The following is a 22,215-nucleotide window of genomic DNA, read 5'->3' on the forward strand; positions in this document are numbered from 1 at the left end:
AATCTGAACTTGCAATTTTCCACTTACATTAAAATAGGCATCCAAATGTCCAGCTGATTTTCAAAAGTAATTGGGGGGAACAGTTTTAACATTGTAGCAAATACCATTCATAATATGTTTTCGGTTCCTAGTAGTGTCGAAAAATCAGGAGGCTTCTGCAGTTACTAGGAAAAGACTCATTTGTTTACTGAAAGTTGAAACTTGAAAGGTACTTCCTTGGCAACCTGTTTCTTACAGTATTTAAGAAGCTTATATAAGTATCAGCATTGGGGCTTTGTTAATGGCAGTGATTTTTAAAATTTTGTTTTAGAAGAGGAATGAAGCATTTTTAACCCTACAATGACTTTTATATCCATTAGTTAGCATTTAAAAAACACCTGTATATGGCTATAGTATAGTAATGTAGGCTTGCCACAGGGACCTTCTTACATCTTCTTCACAGGTATATATTTGGTAACCTAAACTGGGTGTGATTTTTTTATATATATATATATATATATATATATGTGTGTGTGTGTGTGTGTAAAAAAAATCACCAAAAGCAATAAGTAAAAGTTATTAAACTAAAACTGTGATATTTTCAGGAATTTCAATGCTATGTTAGAAGAAATTTAGGTACGCTTATGTGGAGAATACTTATTAAATCTGAAATAGTTTCATACCTAGTGCTTTTCTTGCTTGTGTGATTCAAATTGATATAGTTGTTTGCAGTGATGTTTTGGTAATGATTATTACTTAAAGTCTTTGTCATTCACTTTGCTGTTAGATTTTCGAAGAGAGAATGTGCTGCCTCACTCTACCTCCAGATCCAGACTTACTTTATTGCTCCAGTCACCCCCTGTGAAATTCCTTATCAGCCCAGAGTTCTTTACAGTGCTGCATTCTAACCCTGTGAGTATAGCATCCACAGCTGACTTTCTTAAATATGTGCTTATAAATATAGCTGTCTTGTGTACAGAGATACTCCTCAGTTTTCAATGCTAAGATATTGGTAGTACATAGGGAGGCTGGATTAATTCGGTCATCATCATTCCTTGCAGTTGGTGAGCTATCATTTGTCCTAGTTGGCATTATAACTTCTACAGTTTTTATTTTTCATTCAATTCTTCATCTTTCTTATGATACAAAACTTGTTTGCTTACTGAAGCACTAACTTTCTTACTGTGCTTTGCAGAGGTTGAGAGATGATTCTGAGAATGAAAATGATACTTAGTTTTTAAGATCACTTTACTGCTTATGGGATGATTTGTTTACCCCAGACTGCTTGGTTTATATCCTAATATATTGGATGTCACACTGAACATAAAAGCATCTTAATATATGTTTTCCTTTTCCATTTTGCCTGTTCTTCAGTGCTGCTTCTTATATGTTGGTTTGTTGGTTTTTTTTTTTTCAATGTTTCTTTTGTGTAATGGGATGTGTAGTGTAAACAGAAGTAATGGAATGAATAACATATTGTCTGCAAGCACACTTGTTAATAAAAGAGTGTTTTCTAAACTACTGGTCAGCGTTAGCTTGGTTTTGATATATATGTATGCTTATCTGTATCTGAATAATTCTGCTTAGCTTGCATAACTTTATTCTGAATACATGAAATAGGACAGAGGTAGATAAGATCTCTGGCTGGGGAGTAGAGAGGTGTAGGGGCACAGAGTTGCTTAGGGAACAGCACAGTGCAGTAGGAGGGCCTGTGTCTTGGCTTCTGTCTATCACTAAGGGAGAAAAAGACCAGGTGTCTGGTTGGCTGGGTTTTTTTTTTAAAACATTTTTTTAAAACTTTTTTTTTTACATTTTACAACTTTTATTTAACGTTTTCCCTATTCCTCAGTGCTCTCCTTTTACTTTCTTGTTTTAATTTTATTACATAAGTGACACATGGACTTGCCATGATAGGGTATATTTGAAAAATCAATAGGTGGAAACAGTATTTATGTATATTTATGATAAGTTCTACAAGTTTATGTATCTCTGTCCTGCAGAAAGCCTTACCAATTTTATTGCTGTATTCTATGGCTGCATTTGACTCATTATTCCAGAAATTAGAAAAAAGCTATGAAATCTACTTTTTAATGTTATAGAATTCTTTACAGATCCAGGAACAAGTGTGCTAAATGGAATATGTAATATATTTCACACTTTTCTGTAGTGAGTCAGTTATAAAATTTTGTATATCTCAAGCAAAATGAGAAACATCACACACTTATCCCAAGTCTTCAGAAAGTAAACCGTATTTTTCATACTGTTGTGGCTTAGTTGGACATAATTTTTAAGGTTTTATAGACAATTACATGATTTATTTACAGTGGAAATGTTGTCTTTTGTAATAAGAAGAAATTTTATCTTTTAAAAGTATTTCTTTTTGCTGTTTATTTTTTCAGAGTGCCTACCGCATGTTTACAAATAACACGTGTTTGAAGCACATGATCACCAAAGTCCGGCGGGACACCCACCATTTTGAGCGCTACCAGCATAATCGTGATTTGGTGGGCTTCCTCAACATGTTTGCTAACAAACAACTGGAGCTGCCGAGAGGTTGGGAGATGAAACATGACCATCAGGGCAAGGTAACTGTAATGTACATGTGGCTCTGTTGAGTGCTTGATTTTGAACGTTGCAATGACTGGACACTGTTTGTTGCTCTTAACAAGAGTGTAAGTTCTCCAGCTGTAAAAGGTGCGCATCCTTTTCTCCTGTTTTTGCCAAAAGAAGATTGGAATTTCTCGTCTGTGCTGAAAAAGCATTATATGAAAGGAGAAGGAGACTGATAAGTGGGTACTAATCATTACAAGGAAAATTGATAGAAAATTTGTAGCCTTTTTACAATGAAATAAGTTACTTAGACTCCTTGGGTGTTTAAAACTTCTTTTGAAAAGAATTATCTACTGTGTGTAAACACAGGCAGTTCCGTGGAGCTCTTTGGAGTTTTGCCTGTGTACTCATAAGATAATTTAAATGTAAAGTTACTTTAGTATTATCTATGAATTTTATTTGGTTACTGTTGAACCAATAGTATCAGTGTTTTTCTTGTTTAACTGACAAACTTTTCCTTAGGGCTTTTTTTTTTTTTTTTCCTTCTTAAACCTCAGAGTCAGGTGGGATTCACTGGTGTGCATTGTGTGCATTTTTTTTCTTTAATAGTTAACCATTTTCCTAGGTGAGTCCTCTACTCAAATGCTAAGTAGGTCCAGTTTTCATCAGTTTCTGAGATAAAATGGATGCCCTTAAGACTGGGATAGCTCTGGGGATGATTACCCTGTTGGTTATGTATTGCTTAACAGGAAAGAAATGGTGGTTAGTAAGTTTCATTAATAGGGATCTTGAGTAGTTCCAAGTCCTACTTCTTTTCAAAACAGGTATCCCTTTTCAGAACAGGTATCCCTTTTCCGTTTTTGACAAAATATTTTAAAATCAAAGAACAGACATAGTAGTAATGTAATTTTAATGTAACTTTAAACTAGTCTATCCTCACTATCGAGAATATGATTTTCTCTGTGGAAGATAGGAGGATTATAAATAGTCTGGGATTAGTATGTGAGGAAGTGATAAGGCTATCAGTTCATGTGAGAAGTCCTAATTAGGACTATAAGCATATTAAGCTTCGCTGTTCTCCGGTTTATCAGTCTTGGTATGGTTAGCTGTGAGCGTGCATATAAATAATGATCTTGATGCTTGAAAAGATTACAGGCAGATTCTAAACTGAAGGGTAGAAAAAGTGCTGAGGGTTGTTTTCTTAGGTTTATTAACTCTGGAAAGCATTGTGGTTTTTCATTGGAAACACAATTAGGAATGTGCAATTATACTAACCTTGCTCTTTGCCTCCCTCACTCTTTTCTGTTTTAAGTAATTCTTTTTCTGTTCAGTTCTTCAGAGGCCACTTTTCTCTTGAAGAATACAGCAATTTTCAATTTAATAGGTGAGAATGGAGAGAATTAGACCTTTGGATTTCTGGTGTTGTATTTAGTAACAATGATGCTACCACAACACACTAATCAACGAGAGGAAGCACTGAATAAATCCCCACTGGGATTTCTTCACTTTGAATTAGGCTCAGTATGGTTCATTTTCATTAAGTTGTATTGCCTTTGTCACAAGTAGCACTTGTGGCCAGTAGAAAAGCCTATTTAGCACTCGAGAGAGATGGTACATGGTGAGACCAGTGCTTGATGAGACCTGACCAAGACTGGACCTGCCTTTATCAAAGTATAAAGCTAAAGAGAAGCAAGTAGAAATTAGCCATGCCAAAATATATATTTCCTTTCCCTGGCTACTTTTCTCTACTGAGATGAGGTTTTCCTTTATTTTTCCACCTATATTATACTAAGAGGCTTGGTGCTCTTGCTCACAAGGCACAGCAATCATTCTGACCCTTATGCAGTGCTGAGTTACTAGAGTTTTCACTCCCCAGCGTCGGCATGATCCTGGTTGCTTGTCCTCTTTGCAGGCTGTCTTCCAAGGTCAGCTGGGGACTGCTTACTTCTGAACTACCTTCAAAGCTGCACAGCAAAGCCCTGTTGCCCACTCTTGACTCCTCTGTGTATCCTCTACAGAAAATCTGGTTGGCATGCAGTTCTTCCTACAAGATCTGGCATAACTAGGATGGCTCTGATTGGCATTACAGATGAACCTTTATCAGTCACTGACTGCAGGGAGGCAGAAGACCACTGGAAAAGGTGGTAGCAGGAAGCACCCACATAGGCTGGATAGGTCCCAGAGCTCAATTCAGTCAGACAGCTTTGAAATTCTGCATTAGAATTTTGAAATTGCTGCATCCATGTACATACAGACATATATTATACAGATAAGCATCCAGTGCATTTATGCAATATGAGTAAGCACATGTTCATATTTTAAAGCTAGATGCAAATGTATATACTTGTTAATTAGATCTTTGCAAGATGTGCAAATACACAATAAGTTATTGTAGGATTTTAACTGTTTGTTTTTTCTTTCTACAATGAAAGAATCCATTGTACTTGATTACTAATGCCTTACAATAGAAGAAAAGGTATTTTAGCAAGCTTCATAGGCTTTAACCGGAAAGATAACTTGGGCAACTATCTGTGTTTAATAGCCCAAATGTAGTTTTGGCACAACCCATGTCAGTCTCTTCAAGCATCATAGATTTGTGGATTATAGCTAGACAGTAGTTATGAAAGGAATTTTTTTGAAAGGAGACTGTAAGGAGACTGTGAGCCACACTGTATTTTGAGCTGTGTACCAGTGTCCATATTAACCCAAAGCCTTGAAGCTCCAATGATTATCTTCAACAAAGCTTCAACTTAGTAATTTATGCTTTATTTTAAAGTAGGTTGCTACTAGCTGGCCTGCAGGCATTCATATTTAAGAAGACAGTATTGGTTTTAACTTAATATTTAAACTGAGATCTTTGTTTAAATGTAATGCTATATGCAATATTAGACTGTTGCATAAACTCAAAGAACTGTGTAGTGCAACTCTAGGTAGTACTTTCTCCTATATTGTATCAGTACCTTTTCTTTTTTTTAATGTGATTTTACAGTGTAATGTTTTATAGTATAATGAAATCAACCTTTGTTTTGATGAAAGTGCTTATCATCTTATAAATACACATAGACCAGGCTAGATAAAAAAGGTAGATAGAGGGATATTTAAAAACCCTCTATATTAACCATTCGCTAATAAGTGAAATAAATCTATCTACCAATCAGGAGCAAAATTTTCAGAAAGACTGGATTATGTTCCAGCAGCCTCTTCCAGTCATTTTCTAAGCCTCAAACTGAAATTTCAGAATGGTTTTCATTCTGCATTCCCACTAGTTTCCCGTTCCCTAATCTGTATACTTGCACTGCAGGTGACACCATTATTTGTCAAGGTGAACAAGTCCTGCATCAGGTTTAAACATTGCAATTAAAATTACAGTTATTGAATACACCTTATAGTTTTTGAACTGTAGGAGGCTCGCTGGCCTCTTCTGGAGCATTTCTAAGGTTTTGCAGCTTTGGTGTCCCTCCATATGCTTCTTCCTTGGGAAATGGAGGTATGAACATTTTCACCCACCACAGTCTATGATGGTATTTAGTTGTATAGCATAACTTACTGGTTTGTCTAGCTACCTTTATAGCAGTCAGAAGAGTTGCATTTTCTCTGGTCTGGCTGTACTGAGCAGTCTGAAACAATGATTTCGTGAATACTGTCAGATGGTGTTGCGGCCAAAAGAGCCAGTTCTGCTCTCCTCTCATCCCTGGTGGGCTGACCGAGGTCAGAGGAACCAGCAGGGAGAGGGACAAAAAGAGAGTAATTTTAGCCTGGACCAGCTCCCCAGCTGGGTTCACTGCCTGGCTACACAAACACTTGTGCCAGCACAAGGCAGGAAGGGCATGCAAGGGATGAAACAAGTGGTCAGGATGGGGGAAGATGAGATTGTTTCTTCTGCTGACACCACAGGACTGAATTGTTTATGAAAATGTGGTTGAAGTACCTCACTGGTAGCCAAACACAGAAATGGCTCCCACAGTCCCTGACCACCTCTCTGCTGATCCAGATTGATTCCCCAAACCACATGTGACCTTCCTGTAACTCTCCTGCTCAAAACTGGGGTCTTTTTTGCCACTTCCACATGATTCCAGCTTTGTGACTGCAAAAAGCAAAGTGTGTTAAAATAGAACAGTGCTGCTTTCCAAGTGCAACACTAACACTGGAAAAAGTTTAAATTTCAGGGCTTAGAAAAAGTTTAAATTTCAGGGTTTAGAAACCTTTTTTGGTTAAATTGGAGAGAATTTTGGGAGGTTTTAATTTTCTAGGATACATGTTCTTGTGACCTTGCTTTCAGCAAATGACTTACTGGACAATATGTGGTAGTTCTCACCAGTTGCCTGGTTTAAATGTTTTTGTTGAATCATCTTTGTGTCCATGGCTGACCTTTTTTTTTTCTTTCTTTCTTTTTAAGGTTAGCAAGCTTAGAATACTTGTATCAGGAGGATGGCAAAAATGTCTATTGGCCTGTAATCATGGTTCATCACAGGATGCAATCATACACTTGACATATGTATACACAATTGTGTTCATAATTATATGGTAAATAGTTCATAAAAGGGAGCGGTTTTGCCACTTAATGACATCTTTTTAGATGCTTATAAGGAAATGAAAGGGAGAATACACCAGGATTACTTTCGTTAAACATTTATGTCTTCTCTTCTTGACAATCATAATAAAGCTTCCTACTTCTGACACTTGTCAGATGAGAATTTCAAAGGGCTTTATAGACATGAATGAAGTATGACATTAAAGAACTCATCCCTTCGGTGAGATGGAAAACTGTTATCCCTCTTCTGCTGAATGGAGATTTAAGCCACATAATAAGAGGAAGATTTTCCAAAGCCTCACATCAGTGAATAAAACCTACATCCTGTATAGACCTTAAACTTGGACATATTTTAAAAAGTTTTGGCTATAAATTATTTCTTCTTTTTCCTCCTCTAGGCTTTCTTTGTTGACCACAATTCCCGCACTACCACGTTCATTGACCCCCGGCTTCCCTTGCAGAGTAGCAGGCCCACTAGTGCATTAGTCCATCGGCAGCACTTAACTAGGCAACGCAGCCACAGCGCTGGTGAGGTAAGTTGGAGCTGGCCCTTCCCTTGGGGAACCACCAGGGTTTTAGGATCATCCTATTTCAGATCATTCCATTCACAGTTCCATGTTGTGAGGAGCATGATGCTTCTGTAAGCATACGGTACTCATCCGTAAAGATTTATGTAATTTTCTAGCCATTGTTGCTTTTCAATGTGATTTCAGAGAAAAAAGATCAGACGTGAGTTTCTCTTGCTTTTAATTCGCAGTAACTCCATTTAACCACAGGAGAGCATCTGATTACAGATTACCAGTATCTATATCCTGTCTTTCCGTGTCAGAATATGTATTGTTTAGCATGGTGTCTGCCAAGTATGTTGATGTAACTCTGGAAATAAAAGGGGGAAAAAATGTGCATGTGTGTATATAAATCTAGATGTGCAACTTTCTGAATAAATATAAAGAAATCTTAACTACATATAGGCTCATCAGACTGTTATATGCATTTGCATATGTATTTCACCTCTACTTTCTAGACAGAAATACATGGAGAACACTATTTTGTTAATATGTCACTGGACATTTTCACCAGCAGTTTCCATATTGTTGTAACTTGTTTTTACTTCTGAACAAGTGTATGTACAATCTCTTAGACTTCAGTTGTGCTTTATTTAGCCTCCACACTGTTGGCTGCAAGTTGTCTTTTCAGGGGGGGACTATTCCATGCCAGGAATTAAAGATAATGCAATTAGAATGGCAAGAGAAAGGCTCGGATTTATCCTTTTTATAGCTCAGACTTGTGGCAGATGAATTCTGCCAGAGGTCTGTTTCAGAGCAGTCATGAATCTTTGCCACTTCTCTAACAGGGCTTCTGCTGAGCTGCAGCAAGTGCCATATCACTGGCTGCATATCTCCTCATATCCTGTGTGAATATGGTTTAGTCACCCATGATACTTCCCCCCCCAAGTATATTTTACAGATGGTTTTAAATAGCATTTTCCATCAGCATGGTGATGTGATGTAGGCAATGATGTCTTACAGCAGGCAAAGAAGAGAAGTGTCTTCATATAGGTATTTAGATCTTCAACAGGGTAAAGTGTTGTGATTGATTTATAACAGGGTAGAAATAGATTTTTTTTTCTTAACTTTACCAAATATGCACAGAAATTATCTTTGTTTAAGCAGTGTGCAGAAGCTCTGCACAGGAAACAGAGAGATTCACGTCAACCATGCTGCTGAAATTGTCAATACTGCAAAATAAGTGTAGTTTGTCCCGAAGGAAGTCATCGTACATAATGCATATACACAGTGCTGATTACCTGTAAAAATTTTCCATTCCATCTAACTCCATAAAATTCTTTAAACCATGTTTCTACATGTAATTTTAGAAGCATGTTCTTCATATTGTTACAATTGTAACTTGAAGTATAATTCCAGATAGGAATCTCAAACATAGCAATTCAATACAGTATTGCTGTTCTGGGAATGATGTTCATTTGTATGCGTATGTATGAATCCAAACACCGCTTTTTCTTCTGTGCTTATGACTGAAGTGCTGCATATTTGCAGCTGTTTTTCCTATTTTTAAACTCTTGCATCGAGGAACTGTACATTATTGCAAAAGATGAATACTTAATGAAAAAAATTCTCAAAATACTTTCTTTGGATTTGCCTTGCCACAAACTTGGATGCTTTGAAGCCACTGACCCAGTTTTTACAGGGGGATGCTGTAAAGCAAACTAACCAGTGTAAGGAATGCCTTTTTAGCTAAAGCTGAACTGCAGCGTGAGGCTGGAGCTAATAATAATGACATTCCTGTTCCAGCACAGTGCCTACAGGAAATAATTTTTGATTTCTCTGAGAGAGTATTATCAGAGAGCACAAAGATCTTGGGAGACACCTCACGACTTTTGCTTCTTCGTGATTTCAGAGACTGGATTTAAAAACAACTTTTATAATTATTTGATCTTTTTCAGTTAGATGTTTTGGAGATCTCTGAAGCTTGGAAGTATAGTTCAAATGCTGACCATTCCATATAGCCAGAGGAACTGAGAACTAAACATAAAGGTCCAGCAGAATGAAAAGAGGTTGAACAAAATGTTTTATATAGATAAAATACAAAATACTGACACTGTACACATGAGTGAAGCCTCAGCATACAGAAAACTGCAGAAAAGTTGCCCTGACACTACAGATGCTACCAGGAGCAATTTTACATTGTGGTTCTACCCTAAAAAATGTTCATATGCAACATTTTTTAATCCCGGAAGGTGGACACAAAAAAATCAGACCAGTTTAACTGAATGATTATAGGAAACATTTTTACCAGTTTTGGACTCATTTGCCTTGCCTGAATTTGAACTTTCTTCTTTATCCTCCTGCTTCAGCTACAAACTTGTTTCCAGTTCAAATTCAGGGAAACTCCATTCATGCACAGAGGTAACAGAGGTGCTAATGAAGGAGTACAATTTGATTTTCAGAACCTTTGATATAGATAGAGATGTCAGTGAAGTACAAAAGACCCTCTGAAGGAATTCCAATTGGAATTTTTTAGTCCTTTTTCAGAATGGGACTATTATTTTAAAATAGCAATAAACTTTCAGTCAGTTTTGATTCTTCATATTAATGGGCACAGTATACTAAATACTGTCATACAACACATCTGATTCCTGTTGCAGTGGTTACTGGGGATGGTGATCAGGCAAAGCATTTACGTACCTGTTTAGGTTTAAGCCATGTGAGTTCTCGCTTTTATGTACCCAAGTGCACGTGCGGGCATAGAGACACTCATTGTGGTTACTTGCACATTTTCAGGTCGGGGAGGATTCCCGTCATTCAGGACCACCAGTTTTGCCAAGACCGTCTAGCACGTTTAATACAGTCAGCAGAGCTCAGTACCAGGATGTGGTTCCTGTGGGTATGTCAGCGTACGGCCTCTATTCAGAGAAGTTCTCTGTGACTGAGTGTGTCACGTCAGTGTGCACTGTGGGGTTTTTCACTTTGGCTGGGGTGGATGGAAGTTATCATTTGTTGTGATTACTTCAATCCATCAGCTTTTTCCAGTTGTTTAGTTGCAACCTGCAGAAACAATACTGAGAAGTGTCTGTGCAGAACCAAATAACTGATGTAAAACTTCTGCCTTCCTAGCTCACTTGCTCTGTGCAGTGACAGGAAGAGTTGAAGCCGGTGAGCCAAGTTGTGTCCTACTTGGACTCCATGTATTCCCAGTCATTTTTGTACAACTTCTGAGCATCTATTTTGGCAGGATTCCAGAAAGTGTTAATCATCTTGGAATTAGTCATTAGCTTAATTTCTGTTCTCAGTTACATGCACACAAAGTTACCGACTTCTGTGGCACCAAGAGCAGAGTTTAGCTTATTGAATCTAACAGCTGTCACATTGTGCTAAATCAAGATAAATTAATCCTATTGACTATAACTGGCCCTTTGTACTGTGGCATGTTTACTTGAAAATCTCTGCTAATGTAAATCCTTCCCCTTGCCATGGACATGGTGTGCATACATTGCAGGCCTAGCAATTAGCAGGGATTTGATGTGGGTGTTTCCAATGACTGTTTAAAGTTTGAGAATGGATTTCAGTGCCGTGAAAACCAAGGTCACTGCGATTTTATTTTAACAAAGAATATTCTAGTTTGACCTTAGCTAAGAGTGTAAGCGATGAAATAGAATAGAAATTGCTAACAGAATTAGAGTTGTTAACAGTGGGAAGGGCGTGTCACAATCAGATTTGGTTCATAATCAAGAAGCACATTCCCTAAATGATAGAATCGGTAGCCTTACATTAAAAAGTATTAACACAATACTGCTAAACTTAAAACTGTGAAGATGAAGGTTGCTTTCCTTATTGTTCAGAACTCAGAAGGAATGCAGTCATGTCTTTTAGCATCTCCTTGTTTCAGCATATTTTTTGTTGATGTTTTCAGCTTACAATGACAAGATTGTTGCATTTTTGCGGCAGCCCAATATCTTTGAAATTCTACAAGAGCGTCAACCAGATCTTACCAGGAATCATTCACTCAGGTAATAAAATTACTGAAGCTTACTATTCTCATTTCAATACAAAATGCAAATTAGAATTAGTTTCTTTCATTAAAATTAGCCATGGAACATAACAGATTGTAGAATTTTGGCCGATTGAAAAATATTCATAAAGCTGTGGGAAATAGTTCTGTATTGCTTTTCTATGTAACTACCTGAAATAAGGTTTAGGAGAACAGAGGTGATGTGTTGTTAACAAATAAAGGTACCTACAAGGAAATGTTTGGAACGACTGGCATAGGAGATTTGCTGATGTCTTCAAAATGTGCCAAGACAGCTGGATGTTACGGTAAATGTGCCCATTCATTTGAGTATGTGTACAGCTGGGAGTGTGAGGCAGAATGGCGTTTGGTTTTGTCTTTATCTTCTGAATGCGCACTTACAGGAAGTCTGTCCTCACCTAATGACCTTGGAGGTAATTTTACATCAATCAGAATTTTTAGTGCTTCTTCAAAATTTACAAAATAATTCAGGTTTTTTAATAGTCCAGTGAGATCTGATGAAGGACAATCTTTGATTGTTGTATGGTTGTGTAACTCGCTCGTATGCTTAAACTAAGGATGATATAGAAATTCGGAAAGTGGCAAGATCCCTCTGAAAGCGTATCACACACAGACACTTTAGTTCATGTATTTGGATGTGTAAAAGATGTATTTAATCACTTAACAACTTGGATATTAGTGACTAGGGCTCAAATGACTGTATCTGTTCTTCCTTCGACACTAAATTTAAAAAATGCTACTTCGTTGGTTGCAGTCTGTCCTGCGCAGAGAGCTGTCAGTGCAGCACTCTGTGTTCCAGATGCCTATCCATACTGGCTGGCGTAGCAGCCCAGCACGGATTTTAATTTTTTTCTGTTCTCATAGTGTTACTTACTGATCCCTTTTCCTTCATGTCCTGCAAGTTTCCAAAATTCAACAAGCTGCCCTGTTTTGCAGTTTCCCAAAGCATTCTGTTCTAACATGATGAGGCTTCTATGTTAAAGATTTGTTTTACCCTCTAAATAAATCCTGGCTGTCAAACCTGAAGTGACATACTATCAGAATACACATTCTCTAGAAAAAACAGAGGAAAGGAGGAAAATAAAAATCTACAGTTCTCAGCCTGTCAAAACAGTTCCTGTGTTGCACCCATATCACTACAGGCAACTTTGTCCCCCCAGGCTTGGTTTCAAATGTGAGCAAGCTAATCTGTCGGGAAAGTATACAAACAATTTCTGATTATTAATAGTTTTAAAATTCCTTTTTCCTTTCCCCAGTGTGCTTCACTTCCTTTACTCTGATAGCAATCAGTGTGTCATTTTCTTCATGTGTTTTCTGGTTTTTTTGATAATTTAGAGTTCAGACTGTTCAAAAGACTTGTTCGTATTATCAGATTCTGCTTCTTGTAGAACCATGCTTCCTGATTACAGAATCATAATTTGCCACAAGATGAGCCCCTCTAAAGAAAGATGATTTTTAAAAGATTAAAAATGGAAGATTAAAGGATAAAAGATACTGGTTTCTCTAATTCCTCATTTACTTGAGGATAAATAGACCGAAGATATAGGTCCAATTTACCTGCTTTAGCAGAATGATTGAGGATTTTAATGAACATAGTTTTATTTTATATTAAGTAGGTTTAGTCGGAGAAGCCATTCTGTTAAGTTGAATGGTTCCATTCTAGTCTTAGTTTCTGAAGTTAGTATATTTGATTAAGGTAAAGTATCTTCCATTATACATCTCCTATATTCTTCCAGAACAGATGTTTCAGTAACATTTATTATATTCTTATAGAGATCCAAGTTTCATTTTTCCTAGTTAAGACCCTGATTTAGCAAGTCTGTTTGATATGCTGTGAGACTAAGCAACTCCAATAACATTGCTGTAACACTTGATGAATTAAGACCTAAGTGAAACCTCACACTGAATTCTCTGTGTATTTTGTGTGTGTGTGTGTAGTGATTAGTACAAATCTTTTTCTTTTTTTTCTCACTGCAACTGAAGTAGAATGATGAGGATATTAAATGTTATTATTACTATTATTATTGTAATAATTATTACATAGGTGAGGAGGAACATCAGTGTTTGGCCAGTGGAAGAGGACAGATATAATTTGAAAAGATCTCTTACATTTTCTCTGTAAAATAATTTCTCATTCCTAAAAAGAATGAAGAGATGTGATAAGAAGCTGGGGATATATTAAAATGTACAATGAAAGTATACTACAGGTGGGAAATTGATGTTCAGACGTTTTAGGGTGGAATGAGGACATTGTACTTACCATACTGTTATTCAGCGTGTAGCCAGAATCAAATCTTATTGCATACCACCACCTATAAAACTAAGATTGTTAAAAAATGTAAAATGCTTCAGGCAAGGTACCTATTATACATTAAACAGAATTTATATCTTAACAGAAGGTAAAAGGCATATATTTAAAAAACTGTCATTGAAATCACAACTCTCATTGGTAACCCCAAGAAGTCATGAATTGCATTCACTTGGAGGGCTGTTGACATTAGTTAACCCAGAAAACATCCTTCTGGTTCTTGGTGTTGCTGCTATTTAAATGCTAAAATATATTTTGCAATCTGCCATTTATTTCCTCAAACCTATTTGGACTCTGATGTAAATTGGAGCAGGTTCTGGAGGTGTCCAGACGTCCCTGCCCTGGGCACTCCAGGGCCATGCTCACAGGTGGGCAGTGTGTGTTGGCTTTGGCTCAGCGCTGCGCTAGTGGAACTACAGGGCTTCCAGGATGGACTCAAACCTTCACGGGGTCTTGATGAAGCAGGTACTTGACTTTCAGTACCTCTCTTCATAGAGGGTGTGAATTACACACTCCTGCTATGTCCCCCATGGCTGTAAACATAAGTGCAAGTTACCAGGGAATGTATGTTAGGTCCACTGTTTGAGAAGTTCTTTATGCACCATGATTTTAGAGACAGATGGCAAGAAATTTGGTTTGATCCTTTTGTTGAAACTACTGTGCCCAAAACTGTGTGTTTCAGAAGTTCATATTGCAGCTTAAACTATGTGCAGCTGCCGGCAGCCTTGTTACAGTGCCAATTGCACGGATCATTTCTGACCTTCTGTCACTGTTGGTAATAGGACATTGGGGTGGATGGACCTCTGAACTGAGCCAATGCTGCTGTTATTATGGAGAGTTCTTTACTTTTCTGTTTGTTTGGGGGTTTTCTCCTTTGGAATTGGGACAGTTTTTACTACACGTTTGTTTTTTGGTTTCCTCCTGAAGAGTCAAATTAGAATTTACCTCTATTGTACCATCATATACCTTGTACAGATAGAAAATTAAAGGGATGTACTTCTATTTTAGAAGGGAGGGAAAAATTTTACAGAGAAAAAGAACAGGAATCAACCAAGGAATAATACTCAATATAGATCCTAAAAATCTGTGTGTTACCATGCTCAGATGCATAGATTCCACAGTAGTGACCAAACTGGGTCTGGGAGGAAGGGTGTGTGCTTGGATGAGCTGCAGGGGGTGAAATAGTACAAGAGTTTTTCTGGAAGATCTCTTAAATCTACAACCCCCCTGCTTTTAAAATTACAAGCATGCATTGTAATGTATGGCTTGCATGTGTACAAAGGTTCAAAAAAAGACAGTACCTCTTTTAACGTGTCCCTTTCAGAACAGTAATGTCATCCTGCAGAGTTCAGCCTCCTACTTTGAATTCGGGGACACAGCTAGTGTGAACTTGAAGGATTGATTTTTTTTTTTAAGTTGTTTTTTACTTCTTGAGTGGCTGTACTACCCGAAGCAGCCTGAGCATTGAAGATATGAGGGCAACAGGAAAACCATTCCTCAGAACAAATGATCTTTTTGGATGTAATATTTTGTTGCTCATATGGGTATAGTGTGGCAGGGAAAAAAAAGGATTTCTGAAATGCAGAAGCATAACCCAGAGGTTTTTGTGATATGCCCTGTACTTGTTCTTGCTGCTGTGGTGTACTTTGATGCCTTATTTGCAAAAGATATTTTGGAATTCTGTTTTGCTTACTCAGGGAGAAGATCCAGTTCATCCGGACAGAAGGAACACCTGGGTTGGTGCGTTTATCCAGTGATGCAGACCTTGTCATGTTACTCAGGTAGGCACTGCTGCTTTCAGTGCATGTATGGAATATGCTGTGGCAGCTGCTGAGGAGCCTTTCAGTGAGAAGTGTGTGCTGACTTAGTGACTGATCATTTCCCCTTCAGTACTTGGACTTGCAGCTGGGAGAGCTACAACTCAAGGGTCAGACTTTTTTTTTTTATTTTCATCATGTTTAGTTTCTGGATGGTAGTTGGAGGTCACATTTTTTCATAGGAGTGATGGAATGTGATATTCTGTCCGAGGAAAGGCGAGTGTGAAAGTGCTGTGCTTATCACTTACACATGGGTTTGCCCGGACCACCTTTTATTTTCCTGTTGCATCCAGCTCTGGCGTTTAGATAGGTGGTACAGGTTAGACCTCTTTGCAAGAATGTGCCTTCTACTGCTTTAAGAATGCACATCTAGTTCTGTGGTTTGGGAAGTCTGTACTTGTGAAATTCATACTTGAGATGTGTCTTTGTTACTTAATGTCTTGCTGCCTCTTCACTATGCTGTCAAGCATTGTCCCCTTTAATAAAGGAAAACCTGCTACAGAGTTCAAGAAGTGGGAAGCTGCTGCTTTAATATTTTTCACTTAAGTAATTAACTCAAAAAATCAGGCAGATGCTTTGCTACTGTTAAACCCTTGTATCTTGATGTTGTATTCTCATCCATTGTAAATATGCATCAAGGAATTCACGAGTATATTTAAAATTGAATCTAGTGAAATAGGATTGGCATTAGTAGTATTTTGAGGTCAGGTTGCATAATAATAATCCCTTCTCATCCCTAAATCTCTGAATTAATTACAGCTATAAAACAAAACTCATTTTAAAGCCATGTTGAAGCTTTTTTAAAATGCAAATATTGTTTCTTAAAAAACCCTTAAAGATTTTTGTTTTGATACATAAAGCATGGAGATGACACAGGTTTTATACAGAAAAATCTGGCTTCAGCTATCTGTTTTTAAATAAAGACTGCATGAATGATTTTATTATTGCTCTTTGACTGGATTTTGTTCCTTCTAGTGTCCTGTTAAACAGCAAAGACTGCAAATAATTCTTATAGTGGAAATAAAGAAAATTAAAAATTTTTACTGCAATCTTTCCTTTATAGAAAAGCAATAATCAGTATAATTTATTTTTAAGAGGAAAAGTAGTAGCCAGTGCGTCTCTAGAATAATTTTATCATATTTCCAGATTTTACTTCTCTTAATTCACTTTTTAAACACCCCCCCCCAAAAAAAAATCTAACTGAAAATCATTGCTTGAAGATTTTCTTCCCATTTTATTGATAATCTAATAGTACCATTGCCCTGAGGACATATTATTAATAAAATATTATCTGTGCATCCATTAGTTTCTTAAAATGTTGGCTGTTAAACCTCAAGACTGGGTGCAGTTATTGTGAGCTTATTGTGAGTAAATACTGGTATAAAATCAGAAGTGGGCCAAGTTAAAACAGTGGTGTACTGAGGTGATGAAATTTCTTACCATTATTTAGTCTCAGTGGATTTTTAATTTAATAGTATTCTCTAACAGGGTGTCATCATGACCCTTCTCTACAAAAACCTGAAAAAACTGCACTCTGATCATAATGACTCAATATTCCTGGGGCTCAGGACACCTGGGTTCTGTATCTAGCTTGGCTGGTTGGATGACCTTTGGGAAGACCGTATGCATTTACATGCCTTTGTTTTTTGTGGTTTTTTTTGTTGCAGGGAATGATATAATTGTCCTGTAAAGCACTCTGAGATATAGTAAATAACTGAGTGGAATCACTATTTCCGATACTTTTACTGCTTGGCACTCTGTACATTTTTTCACATGCTTCAGTAAATATTAAGTTGCCACTAACTAAAATAAACCAACCCCTATGTGTTCAGGGACTGAAGGAGGTACAATGAATCACATTTTTAAAAGTACTCTAAGAACAGCATGATATTATGCTTCAGAGGTTAAGAAGAAAATATTTTTCAGCTTCTTCTTCTAAACAATTTGTTTGGTATACCACACAAATCATCATTTTAACTCTTTAATGTAATCCAAGATTGAAATAGTGATTTATATTTTATCACATTTTTAGCATCAAAATGTAACTTGGAGGAAAACAGTGCACGGTCACAAATATAAAAATACCCATTAAAAAAAATCTCATGAAAAAAAATTTTCTAGGTATTTGTTGGGTGAACAAACAGTAAGAAACATCTTTTATCTGAACGTTGCTTTCATTGGTTGAACTCTATACTAAAAGTTTGGCTTGTGATTCTTCCTATAGCTAAATTTTTCAAAATATTTTTTACATATTATCTCTACAGTTTATTCTTATCTGTGTTGTCTTTAACATCCAACACAGACTTTGATAACAGATCCATTCTGATATTAGACATTCTCTTTTCAGATTTGCTTCTGTGAATTTTGGAAAAAGGCTGAAATTTTTATGTATATGCAGACTCTATGTATACAGATGCAGTGATTAGACTGCAAAATGTTTATTGTTCTTCTCTTAAAAGTTGTGTAGCAATAATAGATGAGGCATGAAGTAACTCAGCCTGAACAAGTTAGATGTGATATCTGTTTCAGCAACAGTGTTAGCATTAAAGATAAAATAAAGAAATAATTTATGCCACCAAGTTTACTATTCAATACACTCAACAAGTTCAGATGTGATTCTTAATCCTGAATGCTTACAATGTTTGTCTCTATTCCTGGTCTTTATGCAATATTGCAGATCTTTTTCCAGGAAGGTGTGGCTAAGGTTATTGACCCCTTTGTCATGAGAACACAAGTTTGTTGTTTGTTTTTGTTTTGTTTTAAAAAAGGCAGATTGGCAGATTTTAAAGGCCAGTATTCTAACTTGAAAAGAAATATCACATTTTGTGTAGCAATGTCCATAAAAGTAGTGATTACTGCTTTCTAGTACTTTCAAGATCTGATTGAGGGAATGGCAATGAAATATTTTGTAGCACTCTAAGTATATATAGTGGAAATAGGCAAGTGACTACCACAGAAAGCAGGTTAGTAACAAGAGATTTATTCCTAGAAAGTGAAAGATGCCATTCATTCAAATAAACATGTTATTCCTTATTTGTTTCTTTTTACTAGCTTGTTTGAGGAGGAGATAATGTCATATGTGCCGCCACATGCCTTACTTCATCCTAGTTATTGCCAGTCCCCAAGAGGCTCGCCGGTGTCTTCACCTCAGAACTCTCCAGGTAAGTTGCTCAGGCACAGCTTCTGCAGGGACTGGACAAAAACTATTTCTCATACTTGGTAAGGACCAGTTCCAGATCAGTGAAGTCAGCAGCACACTCCTTCTGCCTTCCCAGAAGTCGGAGAACAGGAATAGTTGAAAAATTGTTTGACTATAATTTTTTGTTTCCTTTCCAAATTGAAATTCATGGCAGCCTAAAGCCAAGAACCTACTGTTTGGAAACTATAACCTATTCCCCTTTGTGGTTTTCAGCTTTTAGATGGGTAAAGTTACATGACTTGAAGCTGAATTCTGAGTGGTCAGTGAGCTTGTCACTGCAGTACTCTCATTTTGATGGTATCTGTAAGATACTGCAGTAGAGTTAGTCTCGTAACTTAGTTTACATTACGCTGCGTGTAATGACTTTCCACCTTTCTGAAGATATAAGTGCCGTTGCTCCAGCAATGACAAAGATTTAGTCCTATTTCTGAGCAAAGTCAACAAGTGTGATTGCATTTGTCAGACTTGAACGTTTGCTTTGGGCTCACAAGATCTTTTGCTGATAGAAAAGATTGGTGTATTACAACTTCAGAGGCTGTGATTTTGTTCTGACTTGTAAAACATGTGAACTTGTTTTTCACTGATCTGAAACAACTAAGTGACTGCTTATGCCAGGATCCTGATGGCGAGAGAATTAAAAGTATGAGATCTAATAACTGTACGTTAAAATGCCAGCGTTAATGGGGCTGTGGGGCAATGACTAACAATTTTATGTAAAGGCAGATTGCTGTCCCTTAATATGAGTTCAAAAGATAGTGTACTGCAGCTGTCTGGAAATACATCAGAATGGAATTAAATTAACATTTTACATAGTAACCCAAGTTGTGTGTTGGATCTAAATTATTTCAAATATGACAAGTTCCATTTGACCTCTGCAAGCTAAGTACAGCAATTTGAAGTTCATAGATGTCACTATTAGTTTTCTCAAGAAGAAATAGATAAGTAAAATAAAATCATTACAGTAAATTGGAAGTGGTTTAAGAGGATTTCTACAGATTTGAGAACAAAGATATAGATAAATGGAGAACATTTGGGATGTAAGCAGCTCTAGGTAGTTCCAGACAGTAAGAAAATGATATCAGAAATAAATACTGTGATTTTTATGGGCATTTCCCTGTCCACAATCATAAAAAGCTTTTCCTTTTCAAGAAACCAGATTAAAACCGTTCATAAACATGTCCTGAGTGGTAGCTTTTCCTGCTGCTGGACATAGGACCTCTGTTGGACCTACTCAAAGAAACTATTCAAAGAAGTTAATGATCTTACAGCACTCTGCAAAGCAGCAAAATATAATATTCACATGTATTGATATTTTTGATACACATATAGTTTAGATATAACTTTTGTTGAAAAGAAATGAAGATTGAAATCTGCATGTATGCATCTTATTTCCAGCTGCAAACCTGGCAGTCTTTTATGAGTAAAAATAGTTTTGGTTTTAAAAGTTACAATTTCTTCATTACTAGTACATGCACCAAAGCATTCTGGGCAGGGCTCCACTCCAACAAAATATTTCAAAGTGCATTCAGTCTTTAACATGTGATATTCTCATCTAATCCTCAAGGAAGTAGCACATCAGTAAAGGGTGAACAGTGATGGGTTAATCCCATCTCTATTCTATTACATAATCTCTGTACTATTACATAGCAAAGTATAGAGACAGAGCATTGCCTCTCCCTGTCAGTCTGCATGTTTGTGTACAAATGACTGTTCTGATGAGAAATTGTAGATAGCCCCTCATTTCTGTGGAGGCTCTGTGGTTTTTTTCGTCAGCTAAGCTGTCTGTGCTGCACTGCACGAGGTTGTGTGTTATGTTCAGATCAGTCAAAATCGGTTGTACTTTTGGGAAGGATAAATAGTCATGAAGCTACTCTTTATATCTGCTTTAAAATATAACCTCTTTGAAAATCAAATATGATTATCACATCACTGGTGTTTTTTAGCTCTTCCATTAACATCTTTTGTTCCCAAGGTGGAAATAATCACTATAATTGCCCAGGAATTTCTTGGCATATGCATCTGATTTGCAATGAGGACTTGTCATGTGCTGACAGAATAATATACTGCTGGTTTCTGAACCATGAAGTAATGTGTTACAAGATTTATGTTCTGTGGTATCTCTCAGCAAAAACTTCCTTCAGGGGTTAAGATTAAAGCATGCTTTTGTTGTGTTTTTTTGGTGACTACATTTTTGTACCTACTTTGACCCACAGTGAAGATAAACAAAGCAGGGGTAAAAGGCCAATAATTAAAAGACTGTTTACAGTTTCAAGTTTCTGTAAGTTTTCTAGAGAATTCAGCTGAGTCTGCCGTTAGAAGCCCTTGGTGCTCTCAATAAAAGAGGATAACTACTATAGATTAATCAATGACCATGATTTGTTTTCCAGAGGGACCCTGCGTGTTCCCACTGAAGCTCTAAGGATACCTTGACACTTTCTATTCCTCCCACACATGACACTAAGCCTAGAACAAGTGGCAAGAGTCTTTCTGGTCAGACAGGTCTTTTAAAGACCTGTGAATGTCACTCAGTGTTAGTACTGATCTCTCTTGTCTCTCTGATCTCTGCAGAGAGATGACTGCAGCTTCCTCCAGCAGCCACTTCCGCAGGATGTGCTCCTCACCTTGCCCGTCAGACCCTTACGCTTTGTGGCTGAGGAAGCTGCTCTCTCTTCCCCTGGTCTCTGCCCACAGGCTGAACAGATACATGTTCTCTCAGAACGTCAGATGTTACATTCTCATGTCTTCACCCATAGTAGCAATAAATATTTCTATATTGGCTTAGTTTCGTACAGGGGGCCAAAACAAAACCGAGATAAGAAACCGATTGTCACTTGGAAGACCGGAGTCTACATATACATGCTGTTCATATGTATTTCCAGTGCATTGTGGGCCTGTTATATGACCACCAGTTACAGATAAGCAGTTGGCAACCTATGTATACTGTAGGGCATGAGAAATTTGAAATGTACTCTTGAGTGTTTTGTGGGGGATGTCTACGCAGCCATACAGGGCAGGAATTTAATGTTATAGAAGCCAGAGTTGATGAACGTTAAAGGGCTAGGGTTAACTGCCTCTTTGGCACACTGTCATGCAATCAAATAATTTGAAGTAATTTATCCAGGGAGGCATTGGAAGTTCTAATAGTTGTAATATTCAGAACAGATCAGACTAAACACCTAATCTGTATGTACTAGACTTGTACATGCAGATGTGGGGGTATGCCATATTTTTTAGCATTCAGTTCTCATCTCTTCCTGCTTTTTTAAGTCACGACCCTCAAAAA

The 22,215-nt window shown here is 37.1% G+C and overlaps 1 protein-coding gene across 1 annotated transcript in view; it reads left to right on the forward strand.

Moving 5' to 3' along the window:
- Window positions 1–22,215, forward strand: part of HECW2 (HECT, C2 and WW domain containing E3 ubiquitin protein ligase 2) — a 113,201-nt gene that overhangs the window by 66,497 nt on the left and 24,489 nt on the right. The window contains exons 12-18 of the mRNA XM_026853072.1: window positions 767–891; window positions 2,379–2,564; window positions 7,459–7,593; window positions 10,363–10,465; window positions 11,492–11,588; window positions 15,614–15,697; window positions 18,785–18,894. Of these exons, the coding sequence (XP_026708873.1) occupies window positions 767–891; window positions 2,379–2,564; window positions 7,459–7,593; window positions 10,363–10,465; window positions 11,492–11,588; window positions 15,614–15,697; window positions 18,785–18,894 (840 nt within the window). The remainder of the gene's footprint in view (window positions 1–766; window positions 892–2,378; window positions 2,565–7,458; window positions 7,594–10,362; window positions 10,466–11,491; window positions 11,589–15,613; window positions 15,698–18,784; window positions 18,895–22,215) is intronic.

The sequence above is a fragment of the Athene cunicularia genome, assembly GCF_003259725.1.
Source record: "Athene cunicularia isolate RWA chromosome 7 unlocalized genomic scaffold, athCun1 chr7_part1, whole genome shotgun sequence".
NCBI classification, from domain to species: domain Eukaryota; kingdom Metazoa; phylum Chordata; class Aves; order Strigiformes; family Strigidae; genus Athene; species Athene cunicularia.